Source organism: Cannabis sativa, chromosome 8, assembly GCF_029168945.1.
Source record: "Cannabis sativa cultivar Pink pepper isolate KNU-18-1 chromosome 8, ASM2916894v1, whole genome shotgun sequence".
NCBI classification, from domain to species: Eukaryota; Viridiplantae; Streptophyta; class Magnoliopsida; order Rosales; family Cannabaceae; genus Cannabis; species Cannabis sativa.
Genome location: NC_083608.1, coordinates 37312836 through 37330765, shown reverse-complemented (window position 1 = coordinate 37330765; position 17930 = coordinate 37312836). Strand labels below are relative to the sequence as shown.

The following is a 17930-nucleotide window of genomic DNA, read 5'->3' as shown; positions in this document are numbered from 1 at the left end:
TTAAATAATTATATGTTTTATAATTTTTAATTATAATTATATATGTGTACCAATGAACTCTCAACACGTGGTTTTTTTGTCAGTATTTAACTGTGCTGTTAAATTGGGTATGAACGGACAAACAAGAATTAGGACCTTGAGGACTATTACCGCTATTTTTTGAGGTTGGGGACTTATCTGTATCAAACTGAATTTTTTGAGGACTTTTACCGCAAATTTTTCTTATATATATTTTGAAGGGCCTCAAAATTAAATTTGTCTTAGTCCCATAAATTTTCAGGGCCGACCTTGTATTTATAGAGAGTTATATATATGTGTGGCATATATGTGATCATGTATTTATATTATATAATATAATACTTGAATTTATATAATATTATATGTATATATATGAGATATATAATATATAATATATATATTATATATGTAGAGCATGTGATAAAATATATATATTATTGAGATTAAATATGTAGAAATAATTATTTCTATGTATTTATATGAGATATGCATATATAATATATATTATGTGTATATAATGTATATCATGCATGTATATTAAAGTTTATATATATATATGTTATATATGTAACATATATAATTGTGTAATAATTAATATATTATGTGTATGTTACACATGAGATGTTGATAGTAACATACCACCTGAACTTTAATTTTTTAATACTTAACCACAAAAACTAAAATTTTGACGGCAAAACGTACTAAACTCAAGTTCTGTTTTGCTCTACACATTTCCATCCAAAAATCTCAGTTAAGTGCCACATTGGACTGTCCATGTGTACATGGCAAATTTTTAGTGGTCCACGTAATATTATTTATTAAAATATTATAAAATATAATTTAAAAATTATAAAAATAAATAAATTATAAAAAATAAATTATTTATTTTATTCTCTCTCTCTCTCTCTTTTTTTTTTTTTTTTCTCTTCTCCTTTTTCTTTAAAAAATATAATGACGTATCTTGGTCGGTCGACGTATCTCGGTCGGCTAGTGAGGTGACATACCTTACATGAGATGACATAAACATATCCAAAATAGATAACTTACATTCAAGATAGAGAACATATACAAAACTAATGACTTAAATATCTTAGTTAATAAAGTTACACATTATGGATATGAGAGATACAAAATATGGACACCTAAGATAAAATAAAAGACACCTGTCAAAATATGTAAAGACACCTCATAGGAAGTAATAGACATATGTCAAAGTAAAATTTTGTTAAGTTGACACCTAAAGGTAAAAGAATGAGATAAATAGAGGACGTGGTGTAAAAGAAGGAGGTGCTCAAAATAAATTCTTGACTGTTTTTTTTTTTTTTTTTTTATCGATGATAAAACTATTTTTTGGTGTGCTTTATAAGACTGAAGGTATTTATTGCTATTTCTTAATCTTTAAAGTGTAATAGTGTGAAAATTTTACAATGAAATAGTACAAAAATATAATTGTATAAAGATTTACACCAATTTAGTAGAATAATGCTTAAAGATGCTCTTAAAAAAATATGTCTCCACAATACTACTCTTGAGCCAAACAATCAACAATGTTGTCATAAAGTTTTTTTTTAGATTAAAGATCTGTTATGGCAAGCCAAATCAAATTCTGCTGCTGCCATCGTGCACATTGCAAAGTCAGTCTTGAAGCAATGGAAACATGCCGTGAACGACGTTTTGATTCTCTTTGGGTCCCTTCTGAAGTTGTCAATGGTGGTGTGAAATGGTCTAAACTAGAAGCTGACTGTATTAAAATTAATGTTAACGGTGCGTTATTTGTTGCTGAGGGTGCATACGGTAGTGGTGCTCTTGCCCAATATACTGTTGGCCACATCATTGAAGGATTTGTAACGTATATGATTGGTATTCCTCAACCGATTCTTGCTGAAATTATGAGTATTAAGGAGGCCTTAAGTTGGGTGGCGTTTAAGCAATGTTATTGTGGAGACAGATAGCTTAATTTCAATCCAGGCACTTAATAGTTTAATACAAATTCATTCTCTTTATGGTTTACTTGTTGAGGATTGTAAGCTCTTATTAAACTCTTTTGTTAATGTTGTTTGTTCTTTTGTTTCGTGATCTGTGACCAGAGCTATCCACTTCATTACTTGGAGCTCTCGTTCCTTGTCAGGTTGTTAGATTAATGCTAGTAATACTTTGGTATTACTTTAACATTGTTACGACTGATTTAGTTTAAATAAAGATTACTTATTTTAAAAAAAAATAATAAAAAAACTTTTAAAAATATTAAATAATGAAAACTTAGAAAAAAAAAATAGGAGAACACAGTATCATATGTAATTAAGTATAAGATTACTTTACTCAAAAAAAAAAAAAAAAAAAAAAGAAAACATTATAAGATTACTTTTAATTAAAATTATAAAAAATAGGTGACAAATGTGAAAATTTCTTTTTTTTGCTAAGGCAGAGGAGAGTGCTTTAGATCAGCCCAATAAGGCTCAATTATAGCCCAAAGAGTATTACAGCCCAAAACAATAAGATGACATATTCCTCCCTTAAATGACGATTTTGCCCACCCTACTTGAAGTGGCCCATCAAAACCCTAGCTCCATATCATAGTATACATAATACACATATTAGGGTTTCTCCCATCTCTAACTTCTTCTCCCTCTCTTTCCAGTTCACCCTCCTCGCCGCTGCAACTTCAGAGACACCGAAATGGTGTGGTTTCTCACTCGATCTTCATCCTTCTATCTCTTTCTATTAGATTCCGATGTTGTTTGTGTTTTCCTGGATCTCTAATTTGTTTATGTTGGGGTTGTAAAATGCAGGCCTCGGAGAAGAAGTTATCGAACCCCATGAGGGAAATCAAGGTCCAGAAACTCGTCCTCAACATTTCTGTTGGTGAGAGTGGAGATCGTCTCACCAGAGCTGCTAAGGTTCGCCATCTTTTTCCCACATATGTTTATTTGTACATTTACATGATTTTAAGAAGAACGTAGATAAGTTCTTACAACCAGATTAATAATAATTATTTTTATATTTTGTTGTTTAATTTATAGGTTTTGGAGCAACTCAGTGGACAATCACCAGTTTTCTCCAAGGGTAACCTTTTCCTATATGTATTTTTCCTTTAGCTGTTCATAGCTTGACAAGAAAGTAGGGAATTGTATTAGAACTCTGTTTCGGAATTCATCGTTTATTGAAATCAAACACCTTTACTCAACTGGGTCTAGATATTTAATTGCTGTAGTTGATTGAGAATAGAGGAAACGTTTTTTTTTTTTAAATAAAAAAATTTCCCACGAATCTAGAGTTTAGTTTACGTATGCTTCCTTTTCGTTTGCGAACCATTTTAGTTGTTGCATTTATATAATTAAAATGTTATTTAATTTAAGAATGCATTATTTTATTAGCTTTTAGAAATCTTGAGTTTGTGTAAAGCTTTATTCGGTCTAATGTTGACCAGTTATTGTTTTGTATGTTGGTATTGAGTGACCTTATAATGCTATTGAACACATCCACAACTAGTATATTTGGTGTTTTTATGCCATTGTTGTTTTGCATTTCTTTGTATGGCGTTCTGTTTTCTTATGTTCCATATTTCTCATGCGTTTTCCCTTTGCATTCAACAGCAAGGTACACTGTTAGATCATTTGGAATCAGGCGTAATGAAAAGATCGCATGCTATGTTACAGTCAGGGGTGACAAGGCAATGCAGCTTTTGGAAAGTGGGTTGAAGGTTAAGGAGTATGAGCTTCTTAGGAGGAACTTCAGTGATACTGGATGCTTTGGTTTTGGTATCCAGGAGCACATTGATCTTGGAATCAAGTGAGTTTCACTTTAATTTATGATAGGAGAGGGATGCTTAATGTTACTTACTTTGAGTTGTAAATTCACCCAATTAACATTAGAAATGAATGTCTGTGCATTTACGTTCTCAAAACTGGTGGTTCTACATGCCATCCTTAATTCATATTTCATATTGACTAAGCATAACTTTGTGTTGTAGGTATGATCCTTCCACTGGTATTTATGGAATGGATTTCTTTGTTGTCTTGGAGCGCCCTGGTTACCGTGTGGGCCGTCGTCGCCGATGCAAGTCACGTGTTGGAATCCAGCACCGTGTCACCAAGGATGATGCCATGAAATGGTTCCAGGTCAAATATGAGGGTGTGATCCTTAACAAGTCTCAGAATATCACCGGTTAAATAGGCCTTTAGTGTCGTGGAACTTGCTTTTATGTATTTGAGATATTAGATAATGTTTTGTTTACCATTTTATTGCAATTTTGAGTTTGGCAAAACTAGAAGTTATGATTTCAGGACGAAATGGTAATTTTTTTGTTGTTCTTGCAGTATAATTTACTCTTGACAATCTTTTAAACAAATAGTTTTTCTTATTAATTAAATGCCCATTGAATTTTTATGGTGAGTATAAGCTGCCAGATTAGAACTCTTGGTTCCTTCATTTCCTTGTGATTTTACCAAGTAAGACCTTAGTAATAATAGCATTCTAAGGTTGACAATTTGGGTTTCTTTAAACTACAAGATTTTGATGAGTTTGTCTTCTGTTTTTGTTAGACATTTTCAAAAAACATTTTTATCGTTTTTTTCAGTAGAAAATTACCATTTGTTGAACCAATGCAATTGGAACCAAGACGATATAACTAGATAGAGCTGCATTAGAAATCAAAAATCAAAATACCAAAAAATATTAAATGCAATAAGTAACAATAAATAGTTTTTTATACTTTCATAATAAAATTATTGTTGAATGGATATAATTTTTATAAATGTTTTATAATCTAGAATAAAATTATTAATTTACATAATTATAAATTTAGTACTTTCATTAATGAAATAAAACTACACTCAAACTAAAGGAAAAAAAACTGTTGTGCCAGAAATTATTTAAGTGTACTCGAAAAAAGGAAAAAGAAAATCTTGGTAAATCTTGAAACCCAACACAAAACCGATATGTGTGCACATATCATCATGGAATGATGAGCTTCTTGCCGGCGTAAATGGTAGTTCCTGTAATTCCATTAGCTTCTTTAATCTCATCAATGGATACCTATTGAAAATCACATAAATAGTTATTCGAAAAGGATTTGTAAAAGTTACCATCCTCAACATACCAAAAACAATGGGACAATCAACAATTATAAAATCACAAGTGAGTGAAAAACATAAGAACATTTTTATTCTTAAAAACTTGTCTACAGTACCATTCGTGCCCAATGGCATCATACGTGTTATTGGCAATTCAAATACTAGACTAGACAATATGCCAGATTTTTGTTGGTCTTCCTAATACCCTGGCATAATCTGTTATTTTAAAGAAGACTAGAAGTGCACCTTCTCATCACTCGTTAAAATCCAAAAGAGAAAAAAAAACATTTAAGATTAAATTAAATATCTATTCCATATGACAAATAAATATTCTACGCTGCACAGAAACAATATGGAGAGAAGGTAAGAACATACATACCCCATATTTTTGAGAGAGCCCCCAGAGAGTGTCCCCTTTGGCGACCTCTATGCTTCTCTGTGAGGATTCTGATGTCTTTGACACATTTTGTTCCACAAAGGTAACTGGTTTCTGCAATAATGACCCCAACATTTGAAGGAAAGATAAATGAATCAGCAAGCAATGAGAATCAACAACCACAGGTTTACTGGTCTTTCTTCCAAAATCTAATGTAAAAAAACACAAAACGATCTATGGGCAAGACCCTAGTATTACAATATCCTCAATCAGATGGATAGGTTCCAGAAATCGTCATATAAATTGATCATACAAATGAAGAGAGTGAAAAGAAGCAAAAGAAATGAGACATGGGCCATTGCCGTACCTTCATGACAGGCATTGTCTTTTTGGGAATGAGAGTGAAAGGCTGGGGTGGAGTCTGAATCGGCTGAGTTGGCTCAGTGAGTGGCTGCTGAGTTTCAATTTTTCTTCTGTTTAAAGGGTTTATGGATTTGATTATACTCAGCGCGATGCCGGAGAAGACAACGAAGCCGGCGGCCTTGGCCAGCATGTTGTCCTTGGCGTCACCGGCCCCCGAACCAGATTGTGGGTATGGCATTTTCGATTGATGGGGGGTCTAGAGTGAGGGATCCAATCGAAGATTCTAGGGTTTCGGATCAGGGAGGCGAGTGAAGGTCTGTTACAGGTCTGCTTAGCTGAGCTGAGTTGAGCCGAGTGAGTGAGTTGCTGGTTTTTGTACTGAGTTACCACGCGCGTTTTTACGCGCTTCTGGATTTTATTCGAAGCTGACCGTAGAGAAGGAAAGCTTCCATCGATATTGGATCGAAATACGATCCCGCCTTTAAGAAAAGGAAGAAGAAAAGTACGAACGACATGTCGTTTGTCAACATCAAAACGTGAAACAATAATAATTAATGCTACAACAGCAAATATGAGATGAGAAGGCGGATTTTTATAATTTTTATTAAAGTAAAATAAATTAAATTTTATATTAAATTCTACCACTAATAATATTACATATCTTATAATATCTTTTAATATTTCTTTAATAAATTAGGACAATACAAGTAAAAAAATTATTTGTAACAAAAATATTGTATTTTCAAAATTTACAGTTGGGATATTAACATCAATACTACTTAAACTATACAAAAGTAACACTAAATCCCACAAACAAAATTTTTGAGACTAAACTCTTCAAATTTCACATTTGTTGGGCTTTTACTATTCTGTTAAATTTTTATAGTTAAAGTGGCCAGATAAATTATCTGTATATATTATATACACTACTATACATGTGATCTATTTCAATGGTTCACATAATTTTAATTACTTAAATTTCATAAAAAATAATTTAAAAGTAAATAAATAATTTAAAAAAATAAAAAAAAATTATGAAAAAGAATTCTTTTTTTCCTTTCCTTTTATCAAATCTTACAGAATTCCTCTCCTTTTTCATTAGTTTTTTAAGGTACTGACAAAATTAAAGTCATAACGAAAACAAAAAATTTGAATATTAATGATTAAATACCTAAATTTACCATTATCGAAATTTGGATAAGAAGAAAGAGAAATAAACAAAAAGGAAAATATCGATTTAGATTTAAGTTTATGAGAAAATATTGGTTAAGCTTATTATTATCAAAAAAGAACAAAAAAAAAGGTTTTCTATTTGGGTTTGGTTTGTGTTAGATCTTTTAGACATTGATGAAATATTATAGAACAATGGAGAGAGAAGAGTAAAAGAGAAAAAAGAGCATAGAAAGGTAATGAAGATTAAAAAGCAATCTCATTATGTTTACTACACTAAAGGTAGTATATATAAGTGCATGAAAAAATAGAGAGACTGGAATCTAAGAGAGCTAGTTACAAGGAATTAGTTAAGTACAACCAAACAACTAATAACAACCTTTAGTAGAATCTAACTAATTCTAACAAAAATTAATTGTCATCTTTTCCAATACTCCCTCTCAAACTTGCAATTGCTGCGTCAATTGTAAGTTTGTTTTTAAAAGTAATGAATTGATTGTTGGAGATGGTTTTTATTAAACCATCAGTTAGTTGATCAGTCGCTAATACATGTTTAACTTGGACAGATCCTTGGAGAACTAACAAAGTATACATGTTTAAATTATACACATAGCTTGACTTGATAACTGGCTAAGCAACTATGTTATTATTTGTGGTATAGTTTCTCCAAATAAAAAGGTCTTTGCAAATGTCATTTCTGAGAAGTTGTTCAATTGTTGTTATCGATTCCAGAAGGAATTGTGTGGAATGATAGTCGAGTTCAGAAGGGAGTTTCATGATGAGTATCATGTCCACTCTTGGTCCGATTCTCACGATAGCTAGCTCTATCCTGGAAAGGAGTTCCAGTTGGCTAGTTATCTCTCTTACAATGGTAGATTTGGATAGTCGACTACAATAGTTTTATATACTATCCGGAAGCGTCTTTAGCAACGGTTTGTGGTCCTCAAGTCCAAAAGCTCGTTTATATTTCCGAAGGCCATGACACTTAAGTTGATGTGGAGATTTTGCTGAAAGAGAAGTTGGTTAAGTTAGTTATTTCTAATTAACATAACAACTTCATTTCTTCCAACCACCGACTTTAGGATGTTGATCCTAAGCCTATAAAGATCATCCTGACTTTGTCATTTGAACAACAAGAGATTCAGAACTTTAGAGATGAGATTGAGAGTTTGAGAGAGAAAAGATTGAGAGACAGAGAGAGAGGTGCAGAGAAAATAGAGAGATTGGGTTTAGATTTTGTAAGAAGAATCTTCTGTAGATGAAGAAGATTCTTAGGTGTAAAGTGTGAGAATTGAAATACTTTGTGAGGACTCAACAAAGAATCTCGCCTCGACTGTATTGTACCCATTCTTGTTCAATCAATAAAGAAAGATTATGGTGGTGTTCCAGAACTGGAGTAGAGTCATAGATCACATCGATCTATCAAACTTAAACCAGTATATATCTTGGTGTTGATTTCTTTATTTTCTGCATTTATTGTTTCTGGTTTTTATTTACTCTGTTTGCCCTTGTTTTCATCCGATTGTTATTTTTGGTTTGATAATCTTGTCATTGCTAATTGTTTGATTTTTTAAAGTTTTATTGATTTGATTCTGCACATTTAGACATAACTTTTCCAAAGTTTTATTTGCCACGTCTGACAAAACTTGCCAGAAGAATCAGTTTACAACACTATGAATAGTTTAAGGACTATTTTAGCATGCTAAAAAATTTAGGGCATAATAATACAAATGTTATAGTTCGAAGGACAAATTGCATGAATAAACTCACACTAACATGTCAATTTAGGATCCTATTATTATTATTATTATTATTATTATTATTATTATTATTATTATTATGTCGTATTTTTAAATTAATTTATTTGTGCTTAAATATTGTGCCTTCAAACTCATCCTATTAAGTCATGTTTATATTTATATTTTTTTTTGTATCATGACGTGTAACTTACATGTGCTAGATCAGATTTGTGCCTCTTGAACTAATATTGATTTTGTGTTATGTAAAAAAACTTACCCGTGTATATCGATAGGAAGAACTAGTCCCTGTTACTTCTAATTCTTACCAAAACACACTGACCTTTGTTTCATCATTTTCTCCATAGCTCTTTTTTTTTTTTTTTGCCAACTCATTTTCTCCATATATACGCAATTATTTGCTTGTTTCATCAACCCAAGCTATAGAAGCAAAGCAAGCATGTGTATTGTGGACAAAAACAGTAGCTTGAAGCGTGAGGGAGCAAATATCCACGAGCTGACACGTGCCGACAAGCCTCTTCCACATTAGATTTTTTCTCCAGCAAACTAAACATTTGGCTCTCAATCTGCCATGTCAGCATCGCCACCTTTCACGCCACAATTTATTCTGCCGCAAATTTATTTAAATAAATTCAATTATCTCACTCTCCTCTTTGGCTCATTTAGAAAATAATATATACATATATATTTTATATTTAGCTCCTCTCTTACACAGTGTTTTATACAAGTAAGTAATCCAAAATAATAAATAAAAAATAAAAAATAAAATCATTGGTGCTCTCCAATGGCTACGTTACTTTCCCCTATATGCGCAGAAGCACTGAGCTTCCAAAACCCATTATTGAATTCGGGCTCCAGAGCCCCATGTCGGGTGTTGACTCGGCCCAGCAGTGCTCTGACTATGACAGGTCATGGCGGCAGGAGAAAAGGCTGTGGCCGAGTGAAGGTCGCGGCGGATGAATCTGCTTCGGTGGACGCAATAGCTGATGATTATTACGAGGTCTTAGGCCTGGTAAATCATTTAAATTTGATCTGGCTTTCTAAAGTTTCTTTTTTTTTTTTGGTTGAATGTTTGAACGTTTCTTTAGCTGCGTAAATTGTTAACTCCTTTGGTAAATTTATTAAGTATGTCTAGTATTTCATGTCTTAGATTAACATGGATATATAGTAACTAGTAAGAGCTCGAGATTATGTGGGAACGTAAAGAATCTTTAGAATTTAATTCGAGTAGTTTAGAGAAGTATCATTACTAAACACTAATATAAAACACCAATATAGGATTTAAGACATCTCTTCTTTATTAACATGGTGATTTTTATTAATGAAAAAGGCATCCAAATTTAAGAGTATGTCTTTAAAATACAAGTTATTATTTATAACATAGAATATTTTAAAATATTGTAATGACTATTAGTGATTAGCAAAAAGTAGAACACTTCAATTACTTCTAATTACTTATATCGAAGTGTAATTACTAGGTAGAAGTGCAATAGTAATTAAGGTTAAAGAATAATTATATGTGCACATGCAAAGTCTCGACAATCGCAAAAAAAATTCAACTAATTTTCTTCATTTAAAATAGGTCTCCTTGATGAAATAATTTGCCACAAAAGTGTGTCATTGCTCTATTTTATTTATAAAGTGAGTTAACTTGAATGTGAGGTGTTAGTTTCATATGCATTCTTATTGTTGTATTTGGCAAGGTAGTTAGCAACTACACAGAAAAATAATTAGCATTTGAAATGGAAAGTTTAGTAATTGCACTCAGTTTTTATTGGGGCTTTATGCATAAATTTAGATCCCATCCCATTGATTTTTTTTTTTCTTCTTCTTTTATTTAATTTGATTGAATATTTAATTTTATATGTCTAATGATTGGTTGTTTCATGTTTTTAGCTCCCAGATGCCACACCAGCACAGATAAAAAAGGCTTATTATAACTGCATGAAAGCTTGTCATCCGGATTTGAGTGGCAATGATCAAGAGACCAATAATTTTTGCATGTTTATTAATGAAGTCTATGCGGTGGGTTTCCATTTTAAGCGAAAGGATTTAAGCTTCAAGCAAGTCTGTTGTTTCAAATTCATTATTGTGCTTTCACTAGAATTGGAATTTTTTCAGTGCAGGTGCTCAGTGACCCCGTTCAACGCATGATATATGATGAAATTCATGGCTATGCATTGACTGCGATCAACCCATTTTTTGATGATTCAAGCACAAAAGATCATGCCTTTGTTGACGAGTTTAGCTGCATAGGTTAGAATTTTATCACTTTGTTGATTAGTTAAGGTATCATTTTATCTGTTTCCATTGCTTCAGAACTTTTTTTTTTTTGGTAAAATTGTGATATAAGTTATGCTTCTAATATGCTCAAAATACTAGAAGTGGCTTAAATCTGTTAAATTAGTCCAGTGGATTTCAAAGACTAGCATCAGGGCAGTTAGTGTAGTAGTTTGTAGATTTCATAGATGTGAAAATATTATGACTTTTTGGTTCTCAAATGGGTTTTGTTGTATGATGATTATGATTATTGTATGTCATGAATGAAAATGAAGCAGAGTACTAGTTTGTAGGTGGAATCTGCACAAGTCAGAGTTAAGATCTCTGTAAATGGAATTAATCTCTATGTTGTGCTTTGCAGGTTGTAAAAACTGTGCTAATGTTGCTCCGGATGTATTTGACATAGAGGACGATTTTGGAAGAGCTAGAGTATACAACCAATGTGGGAACGTAGAATTAGTTCAGCAAGCGATTGAGAGTTGGTAGGTCCATTTTTGTGGCTGTCACAATAAAAGATAAATGCATGTGAATTACTTTCTATTTAAGGTTCAATAACGTCTCTACCTTGATATGATAATTGTATCTTTTCCATGTCGATTTCTTGATCTTTATCATTATAAAACAATGAGTTAATGTTCAAGCTTTGGTGCTGGTAATACTCTTGATGTACCATCAAAACCTCAAAAGTAGTGGTCTAATAGTACTTGATTGAAGTTTGAGTAGCCAGAAGCATTTTGGTATTTGCTCAGTGTAAGAAAATTCAATTTCTTTTTGTAGATATGGCCAATCATTAGTCCTCAAATACGAAAAAAGAAACTTGACTTATAATAGTGGTCATTATCTGATATTTTAAATGGTAGAAAGATATTCCAAATCCAGAAAATAACTTCTTTTAGGGGCAGTGCTAAAATATATGCAGTTAGTAAGTTTCAGTCCAACAGTTATAGTTTATGGTCAGTTAAATCATTGTGAAATTTGTGGACAATAGTAGACTTTTCATGTCTATTAATTATGTGTACTGATTTTAGAAAGTTGGAAGTCTCTAAAATCTTTCAGTCTATAAATTCTGGATAGATTTGCTTAATTGATTTTGAACTATTAATTGTGAAATCTTCTTCTGTGTCAGCCCGGTTGATTGCATCCACTGGACTTCTGCTGCGCAGCTATCACTGCTCGAAGATGAAATGCGTAGGGTAGAAAGAGTAAATGTAAGAAGAATAATCATTGTTTTATCTCTCTCTGTCAAGTTGATCAGAAATATTATATTTACTATCTTTTTCCATCTGATTTTCCCATGTTAATACTCAATATACAAGCATGTTACCTCATTATTGTTGGAAACTATCTTTGTCTTTTAACTTTACATTAGGTGACAATCTAAACAACATTCTTATATACAATCTAATGTGCCCCTTAATAAACTTGTTTGATGCTTTAAAGTTAGTCTTTGTTTTTGAACTTGGCACAATTGGTGCCTAATTGAGGTACTAAATACAACAATTTTAAGAGATACTAGATTTGAACTTGGGTCTCACCCATTTCCCAAACTCCCCTCCCCACTAGCAGAACCTACTGGCTTTTATTCTGTAATCTCTAGTACTCCTCTTGGCCTCTATTTTTCTTATTACTTTGGCATCTATGATCTCATGTATCTAACTCTTGATCAATTTCCTAAAGTTCCATATGTAAGATAATAAATTTTGCAGTGTAATTTTTGTTTGTATGAATTCAGAGAATGTTTCAAGCCTTGTTGTTGTTCATGTAACTATTGCCTAAGCATTTTATCTTTACTGAGATTTATATAGTGTCTCCATGATACCATTTTAATCTTTTCCATGTCAAATGCTAATAGAGGTTTCTAAATGATGGTTAGGTTGCATTGATGCTTTCAGGAATGGGATTATCATCAGTAGACGTCTTCAGAATGGTAAGCATGCATGCATTGCTTACTATGTTTTTTTTTCTTTCTTTTTGAAATATTTTTCTGATCATATCACTTAAACATGATGTAAAATTCATGTTCTTAAAAGATCTTTTGGGATGAAAATAGTTTAAGTGTCGGTACTTATTACAATCCGTGACAATTTCTGTGGTGGCTTACCTTTGTTTATTCTGTTTAACTTGCTAATTGCAGGCAAGTTCTCGATGGAATAAGAGGCAAGCAAGAGTATTGGTAAGAATTCCTTGTGTCACATATGGCATGTTTACTAAATTGAAAAAAAAAATATATGGGGTCATGATTTCTATTTGAGTGTTTACTAAAAGTTTTAGAATGAGCAAAATATTTTCAAACCCAGAAGAGGAGAAAGAGAATGCTATTCACCACCATCTTACCGGGAAATTGCATTGTCTACTCACACATATTTCTTTATTCTTACTAAAATCCTAAAGAAATTTCCTCATTGTTTATATGATAACAATTTATTAAACTTATCACTAACTCGTACTTTTTTTTTCTTTGTAATCTTATATTTATAATTGGTGCAATACTATATTATGCTCTCTTTAACAATTTCCTCTATGTTCTGCTACCATGTTTTTTCAATTTGTTTGGATTTACTTCTCTTCCAGAACAAAAAGATTAAAAGATTCACCTATTGGCTTTTTTTTTTTCAAAATTATAGGAACAAGCTAAAATAAGGATGATGCAGCAGAAAAACGGTAATGACACCGAGTCATACTGGAGTAATCTTTGGGGAAACACAAAAGATTACCAAAGTTCAGGTAAAACGTTTTACCATAAAGAAAAGTCTAATAATCCGATATTAAATTATACCAATCTGCATCTAATGTTGTTGTAGGGTACGAATTTGATATTAAATTACACTTCATCTTATCCTACTCATGACCATCATCGTTTTCTTTTGGTGAAAAAATATTAAATAAGTGATTTTTGCAGAAGAGGAACTGAAGGAAAGATCGAAAAGAGCGGCTGCAGCCGCTCGGCGCTGGAGGGAGTACTCAAGGAAGGGTGCTGATAAACGTCCAACATTTAAACTTCCGGAGGCAATGTCCAACAACGAAAAAAACTAACCATTTATTTAATTGGGTTCCTTAGTAAGTAATTAAATTATGATTATGCTATAATAAAACTGTAATTGGAATTGATTAGTCTACAAATTTTCACTGGAGACAATCCTTAGCTCTACATATAAACCTCAGGTCTTGGTCTTGTACAATTCATTCTGATCCGGGATCTCTGTAATTATACATATGTATATAAACAATATTTATAGATTTGTAAATTGCATAAATTTAAATAGTTGTCTCTGTTAGAAATACTGTAAAACTTAATATAGCCCTAATTAATTCATGAGAATTAAACAATAAGATTAAAGAATAGCGGAAGCGTACCGGAGTCCATAGAATCGACCTTTAAATGATCTTTATTGGTATGATCTTCCAATTTGCATCAAAATCTTTCTCTGTAAACTTTTTGCTCTTGGTGATGGGGATACAAGAGTGAAAAGATACGATGCAAATGGGGAACATTACCCGTTATATTACCAACAGACAAACCTGTTGGCAATATTTTTGACTATTTCTATTTGGCCCCTCATCAATATAGAAATTGTCTTTATGGTATCCACATATTAAAATCATAACAATCATGCCCTTAAGTCATAAACTTTATTCCAAAATAGACCACATAAATTTGACTTATTTATTTGATGACCCAACACACATTTTATATATACAATTGTGACCCCAATAAATTCTAACAATCTCCCACTGGTCACATATGTATACATATAAATGTGTTAACCTTATTGAGCTCATAACTTTGTCATCATAACCATAGGCATGTGCAATCTCGTCCATTAACTATATCAACATAGGATCAAAGCGATTTTCGTTGTATCAATCACAACTAAACCCATCAATGGTCACATACATCAATATAGCCAAATGACATAGATCAATCATGATAATGTGGTATGAAAATTACATGCATGGTGATCTATTCATGTCAATTTTCAATTGGTCCTACTTTACTTTATGGAGATCAAAACTTTAGCTTAAATGTACAAAGTGAAATAAACTGAATAACATAATTTCTGATCAGAAAAATATCCAAATACACATGTTTCATGAAACAAATAAAACACACTAAAGACAAACTCCCACTGAATCTAGATATCCTCATAATCTAAAACACCCATACGAGCAGTGTGCTCATGAAAGACCTTGGGTGGCAAACCCTTAGTAAGGGGGTCTGCAATCATGGAGTTTGTACCTAAGTGTTCTATACAAATCTGTCCACTTTGTACCCTTTCTTTTACAACAAGGAACTTGATGTCAATGTGTTTTGACTTCGTCGAGCTCCTATTGTTGTTGGAATACAATACAGCTGACTTATTGTCACAATACAACTTAAGTGGTCTTTCAATTCCATTCACAATACGCAGTCCTGTGACAATGTTTCTCAGCCATATACCATGGTTGGATGCCTCATAACATGCAACAAATTCTGCTGCCATGGTGGATGAAGCTATGAGTGTTTGTTTTGCACTCCTCCATGATATAGCTCCACCACCTAACAGATATATGTAGCCCGAAGTGGATCTCCTACTATCTTGGCATCCCGCAAAGTCAGAGTCAGAGTACCCAATGATCTCAAAGTGATCTGACCTCCTATATGTGAGCATGTACTCTCTTGTTCTCTTTAAATATCTCATAACCTTTTTGGCTGCTTTCCAGTGATCAATTCCTGGATTGCTTAAGTATCTGCCTAACACTCCAACAATGTACGCTATATCCAGACGCGTACAAACTTGAGCATACATTAGACTCCCAACAGTTGAAGCGTAGGGAATTTTGCATTTCTTGAATTTCAAGGCTTCCTTTAGGGCATTGTTTAAGACAAAATTTGTCTCCTTTAACGACAGGGTATCACCTGGTCTACAATCTTGCATGCCAAACCGTTTGAGTACTTTATCGATATAGCCCTTTTGTGATAATCCAAGAATACCCCGAGAACGGTCTCGATGTATTTGAATTCCTAAAACAAAAGAGGCGTCACCAAGATCTTTCATCTCAAAATGCTTCGATAGAAATCTCTTGGTTTCGTGCAATAAGCCTATATCATTAGTGGCAAGCAATATGTCATCGACATATAGAACCATAAATATACACTTACTCCCACTAAACTTATGATACACACAATCATCAACAGCATTCATCTCAAAACCAAATAAGAGAACCACTTGATGAAATTTGTGGTACCATTGACGGGAAGCTTGCTTGAGTCCATAGATGGATTTTTTTAATTTGCAAACCATTTTCTTTGGGTCACCAACCACAAAGTTTTCTGGTTGCTCCATATAAATTGTCTCATCAATGTCTCCATTGAGAAACGCTGTTTTAACATCCATCTGATGTAACTCAAGATCAAAGTGAGCAACAAGTGCCATTATTATTCTAAAAGAGTCTTTCGATGAAACCGAGAGAAAGTCTCTTTATAATCAATGCCTTCTTTACGAGTATAGCCTTTTGCTACAAGACGTGCCTTAAACCTCACCACATTACCCTTTTCATCCCTCTTGGTTTTAAATATCCATTTACAACCAATTGGTTTTACACCTTCGGTAATGGAACAACTTCCCAAACTTTATTGTCTTGCATAGACTTATTCTCTTCATTCATGGCATCATTCCACTTTTGAGAGTTAGAACATTTCATGGCCTGATGAAAGTTGATTGGATCATCTTCCATCATTCCAATGCCATCCTCATGTTCTTGAAGATACACTATGTATTCATCTGGATTAATAGCATTTCTTCTTTCTCTAGTGGATCGTCGCAAAGGCACTTGTTCTTGAGGTTGTTGAGTTTGTACCTCTGGGGTTTGATTGACTATGTTTGGTTGCTCTTGATCTAAAACTTGATCAATATTAGGAATGGAATCCTGGATATTGTCAAAAGCAACTATTGGAATAGGAATCAACTCATCCTCAAGAGGAGTGGTTGATTCTAAATCCTCCTCAAAAACAAAGTCTTTAACCGTATTTCTCCCCCAAACTCAATATCCTCAAAGAACTTTGCAGTTCCCGTTTCAAATATATTCTTTACTTTGGGATCATAAAACTTGAAACCCCTGGATCGTTCGTAATATCCAATAAAGTAAATGCTCACAGTTTTAGGTTCCGGCTTCTTTTCATTTGGCCTATAAGGCCTAGCCTGTTGGACATCCCCAAACATGAAAGTGCTTAAGACTAGGCTTTCGCCCGTCCAAAGCTCATAAGGTGTTTTTGCGGTGCTTTAGTTGGTACCCTATTCAAAATGTAGGCCGCCGTCTTAAGTGCCTCTCCCTGCAGTGATTCCGGTAAGGTTGAATGACTGATCATACTCCTTACCATATCTTTAAGAGTACGGTTTCGTCTTTCAGCAACACCATTCATGCTAGGAGATCCTGGCATAGTGTACTGTGGGACAATTCCACACTCCTCTAGATATTTGGCAAAAGGTCCTGGACGTTGTTCACCTGATCCGTCATATCTGCCATAGTACTCACCACCACGGTCAGACCTGACTTGCTTTATTCTTTTGCTAAGTTGATTCTCAACTTCAGCCTTAAAAGATTTGAACACGTCCAACACTTGAGACTTTTCATGAAGTAGAAATAGGTACGCATAACTTGAGTAATCATCTATGAATGATACAAAATATCGTTGACCATTCCATGAAGGTGTAGGAAATGGCCCACATATATCCGTATGTATCAACTCTAAGACATCTATAGCTCTTTTCGCACCCAATTTCTTTGTTTTGGTCTGTTTGCCTTTGATGCATTCAATGCAAACATCAAAGTCTGAAAAATCAATTGAATCTAAAATTCCATCAGACACAAGTCGTTCAACTCTATTTCTAGAGATGTGACCTAACCGTTTGTGCC

At 33.1% G+C, this 17930-nt stretch overlaps 3 protein-coding genes across 4 annotated transcripts; 2 read left to right on the top strand and 1 right to left on the bottom strand.

Annotated features, from left to right (window-relative positions):
- The first annotated feature begins 2538 nt into the window (after window positions 1-2538).
- LOC115699745 (large ribosomal subunit protein uL5) lies at window positions 2539-4410 on the top strand. Of its 2 annotated transcripts, XM_030627283.2 has the most exons (5): window positions 2539-2697; window positions 2808-2915; window positions 3039-3081; window positions 3612-3807; window positions 3989-4410. In XM_030627283.2, the coding sequence occupies exons 1-5, from the start codon at window positions 2695-2697 to the stop codon at window positions 4185-4187; spliced, it is 549 nt and encodes a 182-aa protein (XP_030483143.1). In that variant the 5' UTR covers window positions 2539-2694; the 3' UTR covers window positions 4188-4410. The 2 variants fall into 2 exon arrangements, with proteins under 2 accessions (XP_030483143.1, XP_030483142.1); XM_030627282.2 differs by lacking the exon at window positions 2539-2697 and having other exon boundaries at window positions 2802-2915.
- Window positions 4411-4708: 298 nt separating this feature from the next.
- On the bottom strand, window positions 4709-6308 carry LOC115698712 (uncharacterized). Its single transcript, XM_030625856.2, has 3 exons — window positions 5834-6308; window positions 5470-5580; window positions 4709-5052 (listed from the first exon to the last, which is right to left on the bottom strand). The coding sequence occupies exons 1-3, from the start codon at window positions 6065-6067 to the stop codon at window positions 4972-4974; spliced, it is 426 nt and encodes a 141-aa protein (XP_030481716.1). The 5' UTR covers window positions 6068-6308; the 3' UTR covers window positions 4709-4971.
- Window positions 6309-9409: 3101 nt separating this feature from the next.
- LOC115700587 (chaperone protein dnaJ C76, chloroplastic) lies at window positions 9410-14298 on the top strand. The gene is made up of 9 exons (XM_030628180.2): window positions 9410-9768; window positions 10653-10781; window positions 10883-11012; window positions 11398-11518; window positions 12163-12244; window positions 12910-12963; window positions 13171-13209; window positions 13661-13760; window positions 13936-14298. Exons 1-9 carry the CDS (start codon window positions 9541-9543, stop codon window positions 14067-14069), a joined length of 1017 nt encoding a protein of 338 aa, XP_030484040.2. The 5' UTR covers window positions 9410-9540; the 3' UTR covers window positions 14070-14298.
- The last annotated feature ends 3632 nt before the right edge of the window (window positions 14299-17930 follow it).